This window comes from Bos indicus, chromosome 22 (genome assembly GCF_029378745.1).
Source record: "Bos indicus isolate NIAB-ARS_2022 breed Sahiwal x Tharparkar chromosome 22, NIAB-ARS_B.indTharparkar_mat_pri_1.0, whole genome shotgun sequence".
NCBI lineage: Eukaryota > Metazoa > Chordata > Mammalia > Artiodactyla > Bovidae > Bos > Bos indicus.
The window spans coordinates 16,633,746-16,655,194 of record NC_091781.1 but is presented as its reverse complement, the minus strand read 5'-3'; the positions used below and the strand labels follow the sequence as shown (position 1 = coordinate 16,655,194).

General features: G+C 41.0%; 1 protein-coding gene across 4 annotated transcripts in view; it reads left to right on the top strand.

The window, feature by feature from the left end:
* The window catches only part of FANCD2 (FA complementation group D2), a 51,055-nt gene extending 29,770 nt beyond the window's left edge, over positions 1-21,285 (top strand). For 3 of the 4 annotated variants that reach the window (XM_070776216.1, XM_070776214.1, XM_019984787.2), the window contains 18 exons: positions 434-544; positions 812-924; positions 1,885-2,028; positions 3,312-3,425; positions 4,305-4,433; positions 4,572-4,690; positions 7,704-7,814; positions 9,182-9,312; positions 10,176-10,269; positions 10,906-11,028; positions 11,850-11,943; positions 12,613-12,684; positions 13,386-13,424; positions 14,366-14,440; positions 15,193-15,267; positions 17,748-17,894; positions 19,370-19,450; positions 20,865-21,285. In XM_070776216.1, the coding sequence (XP_070632317.1) occupies positions 434-544; positions 812-924; positions 1,885-2,028; positions 3,312-3,425; positions 4,305-4,433; positions 4,572-4,690; positions 7,704-7,814; positions 9,182-9,312; positions 10,176-10,269; positions 10,906-11,028; positions 11,850-11,943; positions 12,613-12,684; positions 13,386-13,424; positions 14,366-14,440; positions 15,193-15,267; positions 17,748-17,894; positions 19,370-19,450; positions 20,865-20,939 (1,847 nt within the window). In that variant the 3' untranslated portion in view covers positions 20,940-21,285. The remainder of the gene's footprint in view (positions 1-433; positions 545-811; positions 925-1,884; positions 2,029-3,311; positions 3,426-4,304; positions 4,434-4,571; positions 4,691-7,703; positions 7,815-9,181; positions 9,313-10,175; positions 10,270-10,905; positions 11,029-11,849; positions 11,944-12,612; positions 12,685-13,385; positions 13,425-14,365; positions 14,441-15,192; positions 15,268-17,747; positions 17,895-19,369; positions 19,451-20,864) is intronic. The other variant, XM_070776215.1, reaches the window with a different exon arrangement.
* The last annotated feature ends 164 nt before the right edge of the window (positions 21,286-21,449 follow it).

Genomic DNA, 21,449 nt, shown 5'->3' with positions numbered 1-21,449 from the left:
TGATACCCTCTGACCATTAAGAAAACTTGTTTTACAATTCTAGCTTGATTTTCTGGGGAAAACAGAGCCTCCCTCAGGCTCTCATCTAAATAATTGTGTGTAAAACAACTATGTGACCAAATATTGCTACTATCTTTAGATTTTAAATGTAAGTTTATTTTTAGTTCTTAGCTGTTTGGATACTTTATATCTTTATTTAGAATGATTTTATGTTAGTTGACCATAATCAGTTAATGCAGTATTTCTATAAGTTATCTTTGGCCATTTTACTGTGCCAAAATGGTTAGCGTCACATGACCTGCAAGCATCTGATAGATAGTCAGCCATGCTTGGTAGTTCTGGAAACTAGATTTTAGCTACTTGGGTGATGATCATTCAAGTTTAACAGTGGTATATGGTTGGTATACATTGAGCTTCCTGCTCTCTGTTTCAGTCACCCCAGACTATGTTCCTCCCCTTGCAAACTTTGACTTGGAAACTCTAGAAGAAACACCTCATACCAGTACTGCCGTTTCAGCAAAAATCAGAATGAAAGGAAAGACAGGTATTTTCTTTTCCTCTTATTCCGTCTCCTCCTATGTGTTGTGTTGAGTTGACTTAGAGGTTATGTGTGTCAAGGCATCAGTAATGGGAGAGGTTATATAACTGAACCCATTCTTTAGCATGGTTATCAATGAACCGTAACTTAGGGTTATAAAATTAACTTCTTCATCTCTAGGTAGTCTTTAGCAGGTTGTTTCTTGAAGGCAGTGATATTTCGCAAACAAGATTACTGATTATTTCAGTTACTTTTCTCCTCTTGAAACATAAGGAGGAAAGAAACGAAAAGCAGATGGCGGCAAAACATCCTCCCCTGATGTGCTTTCAAAGGACGATAATTCAGAATGTGACCCTACACTAGCTGAGAGGAGCCAACAGGAAAAGGTATTGGAATGATGAATCTCCATGAAGATGTGTAACAACCCAGTGAAATTAGCAAGGGCTAGCATTATCCTATGCATTTCACAGAGAGAAAAGTTATGGAAAGGAGAGGTGAACAAACTCTGATAGGCCTTGGAGTGACCCTGTCAGTAGCAGAGGTTGGGTGAGACTCGAAATATTTATCACTACCACACACTGGTTCTTCTCATTATTTTCTTGATCATATTACTCCCTTTTTTGCACCCCAGGAGTACTTTGAATTATCTTGTAGCAATTATCAAATTCTGTCTTTGGATGTATTCTAAATATACTTCTTTTAGCTTTTTTTCCTCATCTGATCCCAGATTATTCCCTTCTCAGTGAATTGAGATAACACAAAATGCTTAGCATAGTTTCTTAATACAGATACTTAACAATTTCCTATAATAGTACCGCTCACAGAGTTGGTTTGTGAAATTGCTTAAACCACATGGATCCCAGTTATTTCTGTTCTTTAGCTATTGTTTGTGAGTATTTGTTATGTATAACTCCTCTAATCTTCCCAAAATCAAGTTTAGTATTGATACCTATATATAATAGATGAGAAAACTTAAGACCCAGGGAGAGTAGGTGACTTGTTCAAAGTTATACAGTTAATAAGTGCTTGAGCAAGGGTTTGAAGCCAGATTTTTTGGTCCATAAGCTCACAGTTTTCTGGTCCACACCATAGTGCCTTGATTTGCCTAGTAGTTCATCCCTAAGTGGAAACCAACCAAGAGTCTCAGTGTGCAACCTATATCCCAGTGTTACATTGGGTACTCTGTCTCAGGAATATTTTGAGACCTTGGAAAAAGAAAGTTGATAAAAGAATGTAATGAAGTGTAACTTTTTGTATAAAGTAAATGCTTAACTGCACTTTGAAACCTTCATTTAAAATTAGATTAATAAAGAAACCTTGTTCTGTTGGTTACTCGTACTTCTTAGGAATTCAGAGGGAAAGAAGAAAAGACATCAGTGTCATTACAGAATTACCACGCTTTTTTCCGAGAAATGGACATTGAGGTCTTCTCTATTCTGCGTTGTGGGCTTGTGACCAAGTTCATCTTAGATACTGAAATGCACACCGAAGTAAGTGACAGAACTGAGATCCCAGAACTTAGTCTTTTTTTAGGAAGTTCCTCAGCTCTCTTCCTTTTTCACAAAAAACACCATGACACTGGGAGAAGTAGGACTCTGGCTTCCAAAGCCTTTATATGTGAAAAAGTAGATAAATAATTATCCTCATCATCTTGATGTTTATAAATCTAAGTTTTGGTTGTTTTTTTTTCTTAATAGTACATTAGACATTACAGAAGATCATGCTAATGGTGTGATCCTTACTTTAGGTTGCTAATAACCAGCTGTTTGGATTACTTTATAAAGCAGCACTATTTTGGTTTATAGTTACTCAGTGTTCTTTTCACTTTTTCACGATATTTGTTCAGTGTCCATGATATACTTGTTGAGTCAGTTTTTTGCCACTCACCTAGACATTGGCAATTCAGTAGTACATCCAACATGATGCTCGCCTTCAAATAGCTCATAATCTAATAAAGGAAGTAGACAACCAGTAGTACATGCTATGTGCATGATCTGAACCAAGTACCAGTGAAACTCTGAGGAAAGAATGGTATTTATAATGAACTTGAAAGTGGAGGACATTTACACAGAGAAGGTACTTTCTGATACAGGATTTCACCAGAAGGTAGAGGTTTTCCAGGTTAAAAAAATTTAAAAAAAAATGGTGTGGATTTTTGCCATAGATTTTTACAATGTGTATTTTTATAAGAATGTTTTGTTTTTTCAGTATTTCTATATCAGCCTGTACTTGGAGATTCTCCATAAATGTACGGTTAAGTGAAAAATTTGAAGTGAGACTGCATTGGATCCATTCTATTTCTGGTAGTGCAACGCACTTATAACGATTCTGCCAGTCTTATCTTAATAGTAGTGAAACGTTTCAGGGAGAGAAAATGCGAAAGAATTATTTAATGAATAGAGAAAAGCAAAAATTTCTTGAATTAGTCTTTTTTTTTTTTTTTTAATCCCAAGGTATTTAGGAAAGGCATCACTGGTCCATAGCTGGAAGGATATACAAGAGGCATTTATTTCTAGAGAAAAAGAGTGTCTTCTAAAACTATACTGCCTCATTACTATTTAATAATTTTAAATTTTGTTTTACTTAGGAAATGCATGACTTTGATTTGTTGACAGAGTACAACAGTCATTTATGTGAGGTGGGGGAAATTTCCCCCTTTCTTTTGGTAATGATCATATTCTTTACACATTGTAGACAGTAAAAACATGGACTGTATCCCCAAAAGATGGCTAGAGCATGTTGGGAATTATTCTTTCCTTCTTCCTTATAACAGGCTGCAGAAGTTGTGCAACTTCAGCCCCCTGAACTGCTTTTCTTGCTGGAAGATCTCACCCAGAAGCTGGACAACATGCTAACACCTGTGGCCAGGAGAGTCCCCTTCCTCAAGGTTAATACAGACAGGAGCACAGGGCCTGTCCTGTGGATTTGGAAACAAAGAGGTCTTAGTAGTGAATAAGTTGTCAGTTTCTCTGATAGTTTTTGGGTAGCGTGGTGGTAGGCCTGTTGCCAGCCCACAGTCACCTTGCTTTAGAAAGGAACTCTAAAACCGAGAAAACAAAAAGCCACCCAAAACAGAAGATGTATTTCCAAATGCCCTGAGAATTCCTGAATCCTGTTCTTTGCTTGGGTTTTGGTTTTAATACCCTCCCAAACAGCCTTTGTCCAAGGCTCAGCATGGTAGTTGGCTGTCTAGAACAGTCCACAAGCTCAAGTGTGTATCTAATGGACAATGCATGCAGCATCTGGGGAAGCAAATAGATGATAGGAACAGCAAAATGAGAGAGTTTTAGGTGTGAATGTTTAATATATCCAGTTACTTGATTCTTCTTGAATTTAATATTTGGTCTACATTCTTATTAGACTAAATGATTTCTATTTTTGTGTGAGCTTTATCTCATTACTAATTTGGGGTTTGTACTTCTCAAATGTTGTGCTGTGCTTAATTGCTCAATTGTGTCTGACTTTGAGACCTTATGGCCTATAGCCTGCCAGGCTCCTCTGTCCATGGGGATTCTTCAGGCAAGAATACTAGAGTGGGTTGCCATGCCCTCCTCCAGGGGATCCCGTCTCAAACACTGTACTCTATAAAAGCCAATCTCTTGGTTATTTGAAGATTGAGTTGAGTTTCCTCTGTCAAAATATATCCCTAGTTTCTTCTTTTCGCTCTACCTGCTGATATAAGGTTTGATTAAACCCCATAACAGACTCTTAGTTTCAAAGAAGTCATCCAACAGTTTCTTTCCTAGTAACTCTGAATTTATTATAGAGCAAAGGAAACCGGAATATTGGATTCTCACATCTCCACCAGAGATCTGCCTCAGAAATCGCGTTTAGGGTTGTTCAACTGCTGAACCCCATGTGTAACCATCTGGAGAACATTCACAACTATTTTCAGGTCAGAAGCCTATCTTATCACTATAGAGATTTAGAAATTGCTAAATGAACAAGAGATTTCATTTTTGGCTGAAAAATCTTGAAGGAAAATGATGGCAATTGCTAAAGCAACAGTCTTAAAAGCACCTTTCCCTTGTAGTGCTTAACTGCTGAGAATCATGGTGTAGTTGATGGACCTGGAATTAAAGGTCAAGAGTACCACACAATGTCTTCCTGCTATCTGAGGCTACTGCAGATTTTTCATGGGCTTTTTGCTTGGTGAGTATGTGGCAAGTACAGTAGGTAGAGATAATCAAGAATGTCCTTGCTTCTACCTGACAGTCACCAAGGCACTGAGGTGTAGAAAAGAAGAAAAGGACTCCAAAAGGTTATGTCAATATGACACTTACTTTTTCTGAAGTGTTTTTGTCTCTGCATCATTTAATTTGGTTTGGCACACTTTATCTGTTACTAACTCATTTGAAAATCAGATGACTTGCTCTTTTCTAACCTGTAACAAATCTAGCCATCTGATTCTTGGCTAGTTCGCTGTGGCACCCTTTCCCTAATAGCACCAGGGTGAGTGCTGTAAGAAGTTGTTACTCATCAAGTTGTAGATAAATTCCAGATTGTGTGGTAAAGAGCTGCAGGCAATGTAAGCCAGGGTGTCTAGGGATGCCTTCATGAAATTGTGGGACTTGATGGGTCTACCTTGGAGGGTAGATGGCTTTGGGGAGTAAAGGAAGAAACTGTAAGGCACGGCATGGACAAGAGTAGAAATGAGGGAGGTGTGTCCCTTACATGCTTCTGTTCCTCAGGGCTGGGTCTTGGCCTCTCTGTTCTCATACAGGTTTCCTGGGCAGTCTCAACCAAGGTTAAATTTGGGCTAAAATTTAACTTCTGAGCTACAGGCATTTAACTCCCACCTGCCTACTCAGCTCCTCCTTATACCTGTGTCACTGACAGCTCAGATTCATCACATCCAAAGCGTGTTTCATCCTCCCCACCACTCCTTCAGCTTTCCCTGGCGAGACAGATGGCACCACCAGTTGCCTGAGCTAGAAGCTAGGAGTTTTTCTTTGTCCCTTTCCTTCTCTCTACCCTTTCTCTGTTCCGCATCTGATCACAAAATCCTATTGAGTTTATCTTCTAGATTACATCTAAATGGCTACCTGTCCTCTCCTTCTCCACTGCTTCCAGACTCCTGTTATCTCTCACCAGACCTAGAACAGCTCTACAGTTGGTCTCTCTCTGCCTCCACTTTTCCTCTTTTGGTCCCTCCTTCATACAGCAATTAAAGTGATCTTCCCAACATAAATCTGATCATATCTTACCCCACCTTTGTTCTGATCGCCGTTATATTTCTCTTGAATTCAATCTCTTCTACTTAGCTTCTAAGGACTTATTATCTGACTCCTGCTGTTCTACTCACTGTGGTGCACTCTGCCCTCCAGTTATACTGAAATAATTTCAGCACCCTATATAGCATTTACCTAGAAGGCTACACATACTCATCCTTCTGCCAGGATCTTCACCTTCCTTGACCCCCCGTCTCTTTTAACTCATCCTTGAGATCTGGATTTAAACTTCAGTTCCTCAGGACCATCTTCCCTGACCCCTAGACTGGGTAAATCTTTCTGCCTCTCTTATCCCCACTTCTTTTCTAATACTCTTAGGATAAAACTTCTCACATTTTATTATAATTATTTGTTCATCTGTCTTCCCTGCTGGACTGTGAGCTCTATGAAGGCCTAGACTAGCCATTATCATATTCTCAGTACTTAAAAACAGTGCCAGACAAAGGATTTGAACAGATGCTTAATCAAGGAGATATGTGAGCGGCAAGTAAACATATGCAAAGATGTGCAGCAGTGTTAGTTATTAAGAAAATACAAATTAAAATTACAGCACGGATGCAGTAAAAAGACTTACCTTGCCAAGTGCTGGTGAGGATATAGAGTAATTGGAGCTCTCACATGCTGCTGTTGTGACTGTAAAATGGTATACTCGCTTTTGAAAACCGTTTGGCAGTTCATCAGAAAGTTAGATATATACCCACCATACCACCCAACCATTTTACTGCTAGTAAAAGTAGTAATTTATCCAAGAGAAATGAAAGCATATGTCTGCACAGAGTTTTCTATATGAATATTTATTGGAGCTTCATTTGTAATATCCTCAAGTTGGAAACAATTAAAATGTCATAAAATGGTGAATGGATAACAAATTGTAGTGTCTCTATGTGGTAGAATACTAAATGCAACAACATGGATGAAAAAAGAATTATACTGAATAAAAACCAAGACTGTAAGAGTGTGTAGTACTTGATTCTAGTTATATTAAGTTTTAGAAAAAGTGTATAATCTTGTAGTGACAGAAAACTGTTCAGTGGTTGCCTCTCATTGGGTGGGAGGATGGAAGGAGGGCTGGATTACAAAAGAATACGAGGAAACTGTTAGGAATAGATATGTTTATTATTTTCATTGGGGTGATGGTTTCTTGGATTTGTGTATAAGTCACAAATCAAATTCACCATTTTAAATGCATGCAGTTTAGTGTATGTCCATTACACTTTAAAAAAGCTATTCAGGAAAAAAAAAAATACAACATTATAGGCCCTCAGAATTAATTTGTGGAAAGGAAGAGAGGCTACCACTGGTGATGCGGAAATGTTTCTAGAGGAGTGAAAGTTCTAGGGGGTCAGGTTGTGCTGGGCCTTGAAGGTCAGGCAAAAGAAGGGTCATGCTGGCCTAAATGGATTGGAAAGGCAGCCAAAGAGACCAATGAAAAGATGTTGGTGTGATCCATGCATGGGATGATGATAAGGGCCTGGCCTAGAGGATGGTCTTGGCTTGGAAAGGAAGAGATAGTTGGAAAGACAATCAGAAGACAGAACTGTCAAGATTTGACTTAATCTGGTATGGATTAGACACTGATTTAAGCAGTTTCACAAAATTATTCCTATTTTTTTGTTGTTGTTGTTTGTTTTGAGAAGATTGACAGTTATCTCTAAAATGTATACAATAAAGGAGAGTTTTTTTTTCCCTTGGAAATAAACCTAGGAGGAGGACTGTTATAGATCCTTAAGAAAAGACTGTTTAGGGTACCCTTCAGCTTCTAGTCTGGTATTCAGAGCTGTGACTAGATTTAGCGCTTGAGTACCTTCAGTACTTGAGTTCTTGTTCTTCTGTTGATTTATTGATGGTACAGAATAGTGGCCAGGATCCTTAAATGCTGTCCACATAATCTTCCTGAAACTGAGCTCAGCTACCTTTCCTTGACTTTCCTTTAGGAGTGGATTCTGTCAACTTCAAAATAATAATTTACTATACTCAGCCCTTGGGATCCTTACTAGCCGACTGAAGCCAGGAGAGCGTGACCAATCCATGGAGGAGCTGCTCAGGTGGGCTGGACCGCATGTCCCTGAGAGTTATCTAAAGAAATTCCTAGGAATAAAACAGGCAAGATTTCTTGGAGATAACTTGGTGTTTTCAGTGCCTTTTCCTCATTTATGTGAGCTTTCTTATCTGTGTATTCAGATATATCCTGAAACTTTAGAAACTGTTGAATAAATCAAACTAAATCCTCATGTATCCTTCATCCTGTAAAGTTTGTATTTTCAGGTAACAATGATGAAGGTGCTAGCCAGGTGTAGTCAACTCTTGATTATCTAGGTACCTACTCTGTCTCCTAATTGGGTTGGATAATTAGGTAGCAGTCAGTTATCACTTCCCTCATCTTGAAAGAGGAGAAGGCAGTGGCACCCCACTGCAATACCCTTGCCTGGAAAATCCCATGGATGGAGAAGTCTGGTGGGCTGTAGTCCATGGGGTCGCTAAGAGTTGGACACGACTGAGCGACTTCACACTCACTTTTTCACTTTCATGCATTGGAGAAGGAAATGGCAACCTGCTCCAGTGTTCTTGCTTGGAGAATCCCAGGGATGGGGGAGCCTGGTGGGCTGCTGTCTATGGGGTCGCACAGAATCGGACATGACTGAAGTGACTTAGCAGCAGCAGCAGCATCTTGAAAGAAGAGGAGCCTAGACTGAGAGCACAGGAGATGAGAAGGAGCTCTAAGGAGCATGGCTTCAGCCTCTGCCCCAGCTTCACCCAGAGCAGTTTGGTCTTTCCCTTACCTCCCCTGAGAGCCTAGGCCATCACTGAGTCCGCAGTCTGCCTTTAGCACCTTATTTCATTTTCGATACAGTTCTTTTAAATTTGTTTGATTTACTTTCCACCAGTCAGTAGTTGACTCTGGTTTTATTTTAACTATGATTTTAGATTAATTGTGTTTCTTCATCTGCTATTACTTCAGAACACGAAAAGCTAACTACATATGATACATTTATCAAGTTCTGCTTTATCGTTTCCTTTTACCTTGTCCCTTGTCCTTGCACCTTCCTTTTACCTTAACCCATAATTTAAACATTATACTCAGTGTTGCCTCTTGCCTTAAAGAGCAAATAATTTACCCGAGGTTGCACATATCAGCATGGCCTAGGCTAGCACTTGGTTATCTTGGCATACATGACTCTCTTCAATGCCAGCATCCCATACACTGGGTCAGGCCTCTACACCCTGGCTTTCTCCATACAAAGTTACATTTCTCCATAAGATCTTGAAAGAAGGTTCTACTAAAGCACCTGCAAATGAGGAGGATTCTGCTTAGACCATCAGGCATTTCAGTGGACTTGTATAACTCATGGATTTAGACACATCTGTAATACTTGTGATGGTGGGTTTTTTTTTTTTTTTTGTCTCTTTACAGGCAGAGCTTCCATTACTTGCAGAATTTCCATGCCAGCATTCCCAGTTTCCAGTGTGCTCTTTATCTCCTTAGACTTTTGATGGTCATTTTGGAGAAATCTGCAGCTCCTGCTGAGAACAAAAGACAAATTGGTGATGGATCCTCTTTTTGTCCTTCATGAATAGACTAGTAAACTTGGGGCTTCCTAGAACCTTGTAAATTTTACAAGCAAATCTCTCCATCACTGTGGATATACTCTCTTTCTATACCAAGAAGGACATAGTCCCAGTAGGAGCTATGTCTGAGCTCTGCTGACATGGCTTAAACTGAGTGTGGTTAGTTTACTTGGCTGGATTTGCTGTTTAACTTTTGTTTATTCATATCCTTCCCTTTTTTTTTTTTGTTATTAAGTATCTGAGACATTTGACAGAAAAACATAAGCCATTAAGTTAATAAAATGGGACAGAAAGGAGAAATCAGGATTAAGTGTAAAGAAAAGTCTGGTCCCATCCCTGATCTTTTTCTTTAACTATCTTTTGACATCGCTCTTAGAATGCATCTCACTGATAAATCTTAGTTGGCAGCACACACAGAAAGCAAGAAAAAATGCAAAACCTTTATTCCTGTTCCTTAAAGGGGGAGGGTTTTATATGAACCTTGGAGGCCCATACTGTTTATTGTTTACTGGCCTGCCAAGGAGTACCTGAGATGACTTCCCACTGCCCAGCAGCACTCCTTACTCTGTGTGTCTGTATGGTTCATGTTTGTGTCAAGACAGGATAAGAGGGTGGGGCATGTTAGGTCTTAGAGAAATGGGTTTATTTCTGGTAGAAGGACTAATAGAGCAGGAACTCATGAAAGCTTCCCCCCCGCCCCCAAAATTGTCTGTTAGTCTAGGAACTTCATAGTAAATATAAAAGAATAACGTTTTTGATCAATTATCATCCCCCAAAGACTGCAAAACAAGAATTAAGTTCATTTTCCGTGAATCAAATTTGTGTTGTTTCACCAACAGCTTCCCTGGCCAAACAGTTCCTCTGTCGAGTGTGGCCTAGTGGAGAGAAAGAGAGGAGCAGCATTCCTAATGACCAGCTCCAGGCTTTGCTTGGGTAAGAGGCTCAGCTTCTGTCCACAAGCCAAATAGCCTTCCATTTGCCCCTGTTTGGATCCCTTGTTTGGTAAAAAACTGAGAAATTTATCTTGGTTGATGATAATTTGGAAGCAGTGAAATAGGTGTGAAATTAATGTAATTTAGAATATGTGGATTTTCAGATCCTCTAGTTCTGTTTTATGCTGTCAATTCTTTAGTAAATCAAATCATAGAGGAAGTGGAGGAGTCTGCTGTTGTATCCTGCCTTGTTAACCCATGAGTCAGATATTTATTATTGCCTACCATATCTAAGACACAGCCATCACTTCATGGTGTCTAACTGTATTTCTAATGGAGACATCATTTCCTTTACTCCTGAAAAGTAATTGGAATCTTTATGTTATTAAAAATAAATGTTGGGAATTCCTTGGTGAGCCACTGGTTAGTGCTCAGCACTTTCACTTCTGTGGCCCTGGGTTCAGTTCCTGGCCGGGGAACTGAGATTCTGCAAGTCGTGTGGCATAGCAAAAAATAGATTAATAAAATAATTGCTAATAGTTGGTTTAAAGCTTAGTACCTGGATATGTCTCAAGAAAGAAATCTTGATTTAGAAATTCTGTAATGTGTGTTCATACTCCTGTGGCTATCAATACAGCATCTACCTGGAGCACACAGACAGTGTACTGAAGGCCATAGAGGAAATTGCTGGTGTTGGTGTCCCAGAGCTGATCAACTCTCCAAAAGAAGCCTCTTCTTCCACATTCCCTACACTGACCTGGTAAGGGAGCACTCTCCTCTAGTCCTTTCCGTAAGTTAGAATCATACTAATGTATGTAGGTTCCAAATAACTACCTTACTCTTTATCTAGTTCTGATACAGAAGGTATGTGCAGTCATTTGTTCAACACATAGAATGTCTGCTATGAATTCTCTTCAAGCTTCAAGCAGTCCTCACCCCGCCCATATGAAAGGATATTATTGAGGAATGACTTTTCAGTAGTTACAGTTTTTAGAGACATTGGATATTTAATCACCAAATTTTTTCAGTGCTTTCACTCTTTATATGTGAAATTATTTTTCCAATATTTTAACCACCTTTAGAAGGATACAGTGGTTATTGTGTCTAACCATATATGTGTCACTTAATGGGTTTTGTGTCTCATAGTATCAGTGGTTATCTGATATTCATATGGTCTTTATAGTTTATAATGCACTCTTATATTCCTTATTTCATTTGATCCTTTAGATGAATCTGTGAGGTAGATTTCATTTCCCCTGTTTTACTGATGAGGAAAATGAGCTTTAGAGAGGGAGCTTGCTTGGAACTAGAAACTTAAAGTTGAATCTTCTGACCACTACTTTCCTGCTCTTTCTCTGCCACCACACTGTCCCTTCATGAAATTAATCCCATGGTTTCACAGGCCGTCTTCTTGGCTCATTTCTAAATCCTTCCTGCTCTCACATCCTCCTAGAGTAGACCCTAGTGAAAGCATGTTTCCAGAGGTAGGGAGGGAAATCACTTTGGGTTCCCTGGTTTCATCCCAGGACTTTCTTTGTGATGAGTGCATCATTGTGTGAGTGTCATACTTTTCTCTTGTAGGACCACGTTCATCATTTTCTTCCGAGTAATGATGGCTGAACTAGAGAAGACAGTGAAAGGTCTTCAGGCTGGAACAGCAGCAGATTCACAGCAGGTGAGTCAGATTGTCCCACCTCAGGAAGCAGACTCTGGATTATTCGGAAGATTCTGGTTGTTCTCCTTGGGTCTAGAATTTTCTCCTAAGCTATTTCCTTTAACTTACTGAGATCCAGAACTTTTTTCGAAGAGTTCTTGATGTCCTTTCTTCTAGTTGGAAGTGAGAATTAAGCTGTTTTCCCTGCTACTTCCTAAGGATAACCTTGGACTCCATAGACCTAGTCTGGAAAAAATATCTTTGGTTGCAGCCTCATGTACCCAGCTGCAACTTGTGAGCTGGCATGAGGTTAACAAGCCTGTTTCAGATGCTGTGGTCCTAGGCCTTGGCAACCTGCTAACCAGAGCAGAGCTAGCCTTCTAGGAGCAAGAGCTTGCTTAGGGAATCAGAGAAACTACAGGGATATGTTGCAGAAGCTTTTTCCTACTTGTAAGTTATTGAAGAGGAGTTGTCTTCTTAGAAAGTCTCAATAAGGTACCCTAGTGATACCATATATGCAGGCCTCCAAACCATCTACTGGGTTCACTGGTTGCCACATCTGTTTAGGAGGATACTTGGTTTAAAATCTCTGTAGAGCTCTGTAGTTCAAGAATCATATGTTAGTGGGAACATGGTAAAAGAAGTATTTGGCTGCAATTCAAAGATGGCTGTATATTTGGCTACCCCCAGATTCATGAAGAGAAGCTCCTCTACTGGAACATGGCTGTTCGAGACTTCAGTATCCTCATCAACCTGATAAAGGTAAGTATGGAGAGGCTCCCTGTTCCATCTCACTGGCTAACTGCAGAAACTGCCAAGGGGCCTGGCTTCCAAAATGGACCCTCTCAGCTCCTCCCCACCCTTTGTTGGGCACCTGTTTCCCCATCTTGTCCCTGTGCCCTGCCCATCCTGGATAACACCGTCCCTGCTTCCTGTGCAGTGTCTTTCCCTTCTCTGCCTTCCTCCTTCCAGTCTGTGCCATACTGTTTAATGACTCCTTCCACCCATCATTCTCCCATACTCTCTCACCACACCATGAATCTGAGCACATTCCCCGTGGTCTCCATCTTCCAACTTGAATGCCTTCTTTATCCCTCATGTACACTCTGCTCTCCTCCACTCCATGATTTTGCCCAGACTGTTCCCCAAGCTTAGAATGTTTTTCTTTCCTTTCTGCCTCTTTCTTCAGGCTTCCCATCAAGGTTTGGGATCTCTGCAATGCCATCTTAACATTCCCTGTTGGAATCAATTCCTTGTTCCTCTATGCTCCCCTCTTCTTTTCTTGAACTTCAGTTACAGTGATTACTTTATTCTTTGTGATTGATTTGTTGACATGTTGATGTGCCTCCTTCATTTTAGACGTCTGTACAACACTCAGAGCTGTGCTTTGCACGGTGGGGAAGAGGCTGGGGTGCTCAGAGGAGCAGATCTCAGCTCTGGTTTCTTGTCCTTCATCTTTCCAGGTGTTTGATAGTCGTCCTGTTCTGTTTGCGTGTTTGAAGGTGAGCAATAGACTGGGCCCTCTTTAGTGTTTATTCTTCCTTTGGATCAGCTGAGTGGAATTGCTTAATACCTTGCCCACAAGCCAGTCTCCAGAATCTCTGCTAATAGGTAGTCTATAAAAGACCATGGATATGTTTTCCTATATTAGTTGGATAACCAGAGAAACCAATTTTCCTATGAGTTTGAAAACTTAGTCTTAGAACTAGGATGATTGGCTTAAGGAGCAGTAGTCACTCCCTGCCATTCCTTCCCAGTCAACAGGAAGGAAGGAGGAGTGGGTGAGTCCTCTTTTTAAAGCCCGTGGGTGGCCTCATCGATGTGGGAGCTGGCCTTCTGGTATCCTCCAGGGGAATATCCTGGATTAGCCCTAGATTTGGTGATAAACACATTGGGTTAAGAGCTAAGGAAGGCAGTAGGGAGAATGCTTCTCCCCTTTCCCAGCAGTTCCTTCCAGGAGATGGTGCCCCGTACTGTTGTCTCCTGGCTTCTCTCTTCCTCTTTACTCACACCCCGCACTGATGCCAGCGTGAGGGATGGTTGAGAAGGGGGAGTCCTTTTCCTGATGGGTGAATTGGGCAGTTGGTCATGTGCTTCCTCAGCTCTACCCAGTTTATTCCTTTTGAGAGTAAGTTGCCCTCTGGGAGCAGGGGCTCCCCTCAGTTCCTCTGTGCTCTCATTCTCAAGCTGAGCAATACCCCGCACATTGACTGTGTGTGAGGCAGGTAAGGATGCTTAACTCAGGACGAAACAGGCCTGTTTAGCCTTTGCATTAAGCTGTATTCTCTGAATTAACCTTTTGAACCCTTTCCGATTTATTTTTTACATATAAAAGAAAATAAACACTCTGGTCTGAGAAATGCTGTGTTGCCTCAGGCAGGGGCATTTCCCACGAAAGACCTCAGCGAGAGGTCCTCACCAGCTTCTCTCTTCTCTTCCTCAGTATGGGCGTCTCTTTGTGGAAGCATTTCTGAAGCAGTGTATGCCGCTCCTAGATTTCAGTTTTAGAAAACACCGGGTAAGAACTGAGAGCAGAGAGCACAGGCATGCTCTGTGTAGTGGTTCAGAAAGTATGTCCACAGCGGCTCCTGGGCAGCCATGGGGACAGCTCCCTCACCCCGGCTCTGGACACAGACTGACGCAGGCACCTCTGGTCACCAGCTGTCCCAGAGACGCCCATGGAGGACTGACGATTCCCTAGTGGACCCACCTTCCGACTTCTGCTCCAGAGCCGAGGATGGTTTCTTTTAGCCTGGTTTTATTATGCTACTGCCGTCCCAGGACCTCACATATTAGTGTGTCATTTGTTCCTGTGTACTTTTCTGGGTCTGGTCTCAGGAATTATAAAAAAAGGAAAGAAAACTCATTTGTGTCATAAACTGCACTGTAAGCCCAGAGTCCTAACCACTAGACCACCAGGCAAGTCCAGGAGATGATTTCTTGCATGTATTTACCAAGTTGAACTTTGCAGAACACTCTCACAATATTTGGTTGGTCCCTCATAGCACAGAAAGAGAGGGGAGGACAGCCAGTGAGCACTCCTCCTTCTGTTTGAGGGCCAAATCCATATAAACTTGAAAAATTATGAATCACTGTGTTGTACACCTGAAGTTTAAATCAACACTACGTCAGTTTGAAAAAGAGATGATTGTCCATCTATGGCAGAACCTGAGGCTTGATGTCTTTGGTACTCTTGGTTGCAAGGATATCTTGCACGTAAAGTGAAATGAGAATGTTTCATACGGCATTTGTGCGTGTTGTTGGTTGTAGGAAGATGTTCTGAGCTTACTGGAAACCTTCCAGTTGAGCACGAGACTGCTTCATCACCTGTGTGGGCATTCCAAGGTAAGAGGGAAAGCAGGTCACAATTGTTGGTTTAATCTGTGGTTGCTCTTTGGAGACCCAGGGGCTCCAGTGCCTTCTTCCTTTTTTACCCTTCTTAAGTCTTTATTTCTGAGACTATGTCTGTCCAAAGGCAGTTTATCAGAGTGGTCAAAGCCTCAGTTGCTGGCTGAGATTGGGTAATCATCTCGAGGGAAATTTCTGCATCTGAAATTTGACTCAAACTCCATAGCCCTGTTTCTTCTGGGGCCTCTTCTTTGGTAAGAGAATGTTGGTGGGTGTGTAACTACGTACCATACTCTGGGCAGAAGGAATATTAAGGAAGTGATGACTCTACTGGAGATGAGAAGGAGTTCTAAAAGCAGCTGTTTTTAGAGCTTTTCTGCTGTATTATTTCCTAGTCAAGGAACACATCTGTCTCTTCTGAGAATATTTTAGCATTCAAGGACTTTTCCACTTAAAGTGTACAGTTGAGTCCTTGTCACTTTTTGTCTGAAGGGGCACAGAACCGTGGAATTGTGAAGTCACTGGCAAGCCCTTGATTCTTCCACCCAGTGCCTGTCATTCACTTCCTCCCCTGCTTATAAATTTTTAAGGTGCTGAACAGTGGAATTTTAAGGACTCCCTCCACTACAAAGGGGTACTTTCTATTGATTAATGTCAGTATAATATGTGTTCAAGAATATTTTAGGTAAATTCATTGATAATTGATCAATGAGAGATTATGATGAGGAACTGAGAGGTATTGGTGATATGTCTTCTAGGCTGCTTTAGCTTAAAGGACAACTACCATTCTCTTCAGAGTACTCTCAGTTCAGCTCAGTTCAGTCGCTCAGTCGTGTCCGACTCTTTGCGACTCCTTGGACTGCAGCACGCCAGGCTTCCCTGTCCATCACCAGCTCCCGGAGTTTACTCAAACTCATGTCCACTGAGTTGGTGATGCCATCCAGCCATCTCATCCTCGTCATTCCCTTCTCCTCCCACCTTCAGTCTTTCCCGGCATCAGCGTCTTTTCAAATGAGTCAGGTCTTCACATGAGATGGCCAAAGTATTGGAGTTTCAGCCTCAACATCAGTCCTTCCAATGAACATTGAGGACTGATTTCCTTTAGGATGGACTGGTTGGATCTCCTTGCAGTCCAAGGGACTCTCAAGAGTCTTCTCCAACACCACAGTTCAAAAGCATCAATTCTTTGGTGCTCAGCTTTCTTTACAGTCCATCTCTCACATTCATACATGACTACTGGAAAAACCATAGTCTTGACTAGATGAACCTTTGTTGGCAAAGTAATGTCTTTGCTTTTTAATATGTTGTTTGCTGCTGCTGCTAAGTCACTTCAGTCGTGTCCGACTCTTTGTGACCCCATAGACAGCAGCGACCAGGCTCCCCCGTCCCTGGGATTCTCCAGGCAAGAACACTGGAGTGGGTTGCTATTTCCTTCTCCAATGCATGAAAGTGAAAAGTGAAAGTGAAGTTGCTCAGTCAGCGACCCCCTGGACTGCAGCCTTCCAGGCTCCTCCATCTATGGGATTTTCTAGGCAAGAGTACTGGAGTGGGGTGCCATTGCCCTCTCCGAATATGGTGTTTAGGTTGGTCATAACTTTCCTTCCAAGGAGTAAGCGTCTTCTAATTTCATGGCTGCAGTCACCATCTGCAGTGATTATGGAGCCCCCAAAAATAAAGTCTTCCACTGTTTCTCCATCTGTTTGCCTTGAAGTGATGGGACCGGATGCCATGATCTTTGTTTTCTGAATGTTGAGCTTTAAGCCAACTTTTTCACTCTCCTCTTTAACTTTCATCAAGAGGCTCTTTAGTTCTTCACTGTCTGCCATAAGGGTGATGTCATCTGCATATCTGAGGTTATTGATATTTCTCCCAGCAGTCTTGATTCCAGCTTGTGCTTCATCCATCGTAGCATTTCTCGTGATGTACTCTGCATATAAGTTAAATAAGCACGGTGACAGTATACAGCCTTGACATACTCCTTTTCCTATTTGGAACCAATCTGTTGTTCCATGTCTAGTTTTAACTGTTGCTTCCTGACTTGCATACAGATTTCTCAAGAGGCATGTCAGGTGGTCTGGTATTCCCATCTCTTTCAGAATTTCCCACATTGTGTTGTGATCCACACAGTCAAAGTCGTTGGCATAGTCAGTAAAGCAGAAATAGATGTTTTTCTAGAACTCTTGCTTTTTCCATGATCCAGCGGATGTTGGCAATTTGATCTCTGGTTCCTCTGCCTTTTCTAAAACCAGTTTGAACATCTGGAAGTTCATGGTTCATGTATTGCTGAAGCCTGGCTTGGAGAATTTTCAGAGTACTCTACCAGACTACTATTTGGGGAATGTGTCTCTGGTCTATATTGGCAGGGCTTATGCTCTTGTTGAGTGTTCAGGGTGTTAGGAGTTCGAAAGTTTCTGTATAGGAAACGTGAAAGCACGATGATAAATGCAGATGAATTGGTTGCATTTGTTTCCATTCAGATTCACCAGGACACAAAACTCACCAAACATGTGCCTTTGCTCAAAAAGACCCTGGAACTGTTAGTTTGCCGAGTGAAAGCCATGCTTATCCTCAACAATTGCAGAGAGGCTTTCTGGCTGGGCAATCTTAAAAATCGGGACTTGCAGGTAAGCCTGGGACCCTACCAATGATAATCTCCTTCTCTTCTGTTCTTTGTGAGAGCATTGGAAAGTATCTAAGGAAGGTGACCTAAGCTCCACTCTCTCAATACTCAAAACTACTTTTCTCTTAAGTGACTGTTTAGCTCTTAAAGTTACTTTGTTCTTGGGCCCTGGTTGCAGGTTGCACCCCTCAGCAACAGCAGCAGCAGAGGCACCAAAACATACCATTGATGTATTAATAAAAAAGGCCTCAGACAGAGAAGCAGATCAGGAAAACCTTTTTCTACAACTATGGAGAAACTTTTTTTTGTTGTTTAGTTTTTTTTTTTTTCCCTCTAAAAGCAGTCTGTTCTATTCCTGAAATTATTCTCTGTGCTGATTTTTTTTTTTTTTTTCTGACTGATTTTAACAAGTTAGCATTCCTTACTTCTTTCAATTGTCTGACTGATGGGCTGAAATCTTGTGTTGTTTATACTGTTTCTTTGGTGTAACACCATTTTTCAAATACAGCCCAAGCCCCTATCATTCATGTTTATAATATCTGAGTCTCATAATTCATACATGAAAATAATAAATCCCCATAGTGTTAGCTTCCTTTCTTTACATCAGTGTTATTAGGTAGATACTCTTGTTATTATGAGAATTGAAGCTCAGAGAGGTTAAGTAACTTGCCATTCAGCAATATGAGTGCAGAAAAGGTTTGAGTCCTAACAGTCCTCATCCAGATTTGGTATTCCTAAACCACTTTAGTATACTATCTTTCAGCCTCTAAATGGCCATTTGTAATTGGTGTGGGTTTTCTTTTTTTTTTTTTTTAGATTCAATTTAAAAAAATTATCTATTTTTGTTACTGGGTATGCTGTGTCTTCATTGCTGCTTGAGGGCTTTCTCTCATTGCAGCAAACGGGCTACTCTAGTTGTACAGGCTGCTGACTGCAGTGGCTCCTTATTGCGGAGCTTGGGCTCCAGGGCTCTTGGGCTTCAGTAATTGCTGCATGTGGGCTCAATAGTTGTGGTGCATGGTGCTTGAGGCATATAGGATATCCCCAGACCAGGGATTGAACCAGTGTCCCATGCGTTGGCAGGCAGAATTTTAGCCACTGGACCACCAGGGAAGCCCTGTATATAGTTGATGTGTTGATGTTCATGTTCACATACTTTAAGGTATTTGAGAAAGTTTAGAATCATATTGAGCATTACCTGAAAGAGTCACCAATACAATCTGGCCATGTAAAACTAGTATTATACTGGAATACAAAGATGAATCTTTTGTAAAACTGCATTTGTGTGAGAGCCAGAAGCATCCCAGAAGCCTTGGGTTGATTATCACTTCTCTAGCTGCTGGATCATAGGTTGGTGTCTGTGTTTGATCATATTTGAATGACTTTTTTTGCCTTGCCTATAAACTTAAGCCTTTCTCTCCTTGAGACCCATGTGTGATCATTATAACCCACCATTTGTCTTGGCCCATTCACATTCAGGGTGAAGAGATTATATCCCAGAATTCCCAGGAGAGCACTGCAAATGAGAGTGAGGGTGACACATCATTCCAAGGAGCAGAGGTATGTGCAGGACTTCTCCCGCCCAAGTTTATAATTACTTCCTTAGGTGAATTCTGTGAGGGCCAGAAAACACACACACACACACAACACACACACACACACACGTGCAGGACTTCTCCCGCCCAAGTTTATAATTACTTCCTTAGGTGAATTCTGTGAGGGCCAGAAAACACACACACACACACACACACACACACACACAGACACACGTGCAGGACTTCTCCCGCCCAAGTTTATAATTCCTTAGGTGAATTCTGTGAGGGCCAGAAAACACACACACACACACACGTGCAGGACTTCTCCCACCCAAGTTTATAATTCCTTAGGTGAATTCTGTGAGGGCCAGAAAACACACACACACGTGCAGGACTTCTCCCACCCAAGTTTATAATTATTTCCTTAGGTGAATTCTGTGAGGCAGACACACACACTATTATAATCACTGTTGAGTATCTCAGGTTGTGCCGTATGTTATACAGTTGAAAATTCCCTTCCATTATAGCCTCTTGTTTTTCCCTGAATTCGTATCTGAAACCATTTTAGAGGGGAGATAGGAAGAGGTCAAAGTGTTTTGTGAGTGTTGAGAAGAATGAGTTAAACCATTTAAACATGTTGTTTGAATATGCAAAATAGAAATGTAAAAGCCAAAGCACAGAATCAAAAGCTGTCACCACTGAGGACTACAATAATAGTGGTAGTCTTTATGCTCTTCTGGGCTACTCCTGATGCTGTTGAGATTTTAAAGCAAAGAAAAATATATTTATAAAAGTTTCTTACAATTTGGACAGGTTATAGATATCGAGAATCTCAGATTTAAGAATCTGGATATAATTTGTAATGCCATTTGAGGCTGTGAAAAGATCACTTAGTATGAAAAACTATTTTATTACATGGTTCTCTGTTTTATTTGTATCGAATGCCTCTGCCTTGTTCTCATAAAAAAGTTTGAGGCAGACAATATTCTATTTGATGCTTTGTCCTAAGCAAACCTCTCAGATTAGATTTTGCAGATCAGAGAGAATCTTATGCTGGATTCCTGTTGTATTTTGAATTTAACCAACATTTCATTCTATACTGAATGCCCATTTTATTCCTGTGTCATATACATGCTGTAGTGCTGTGAGCTTATTTAAAAATCACACATGGTTGGGTTGCCGAATGGCCCAAGTCAGTATCAAAATGGCTGCCTCTATCATCTTCAAGGCTACCATCTTCAAGAATACCAAATCTGGCTTCAAGGCTTTAAGGCCATGATAGGAGAATGGAGCAGCCTCTGATTCTTTTCTCAAAAGAATGGTTTAAACCTATCATTGGTTTTAACAGTGAAACAGTGCAGTTGTACATGCTGTGGGAGCAGTGTTGCAAGTCATGAGGTTGATCAGATGACCCCAAATAATTATCGTTTGCCTCTTAGGGTGGCGAAGAAGATAAAGCAAGTGATGGAGAAAAGGAGCGAGAGAGTGATGAAGATGAGAGTGATGACGACTGAGTAGGCTACAGAAAGGTGCTCCTTCCCGTCCTTGCCAGCCACTCACCACAGTGTTCAGGGTCACAGATGCTGCCGGTCTGCCTAACTGGAAGCATCCTATTTTGTCCTTAAAAAGGGGGTTCTATTGAATCAACTCAATTGTGGATTTCACAGATTGTCTACTAACGTTAAAGACGGTGGCTTAACGTCTACTATATTAAAGACGAAGGTAGCATTGCTTACCCATTTGAGTGAACACGGCAGAACAGTCATGATTCTAGGCTTTGGGAGCTGGTTTTGAAACTCTGGATTTATTCTACAATTTAAGCTTGTACCAGTTTTCAAATAAAGTCTCAGTTCTACCTCAGCGATCTTTTGTAATTTCCTTCGTAGGTGGGACTGAATTGGAGTTTGTGCAGAGAAATAATGGAGAATTAAAATGATCTGTTCCCTATTAAAAGGACTGTCTTATTTGACATGAAAACACATTTGTGATCTTTTTGGAAGAGTGACAGATTTCTTGTAGTGCTC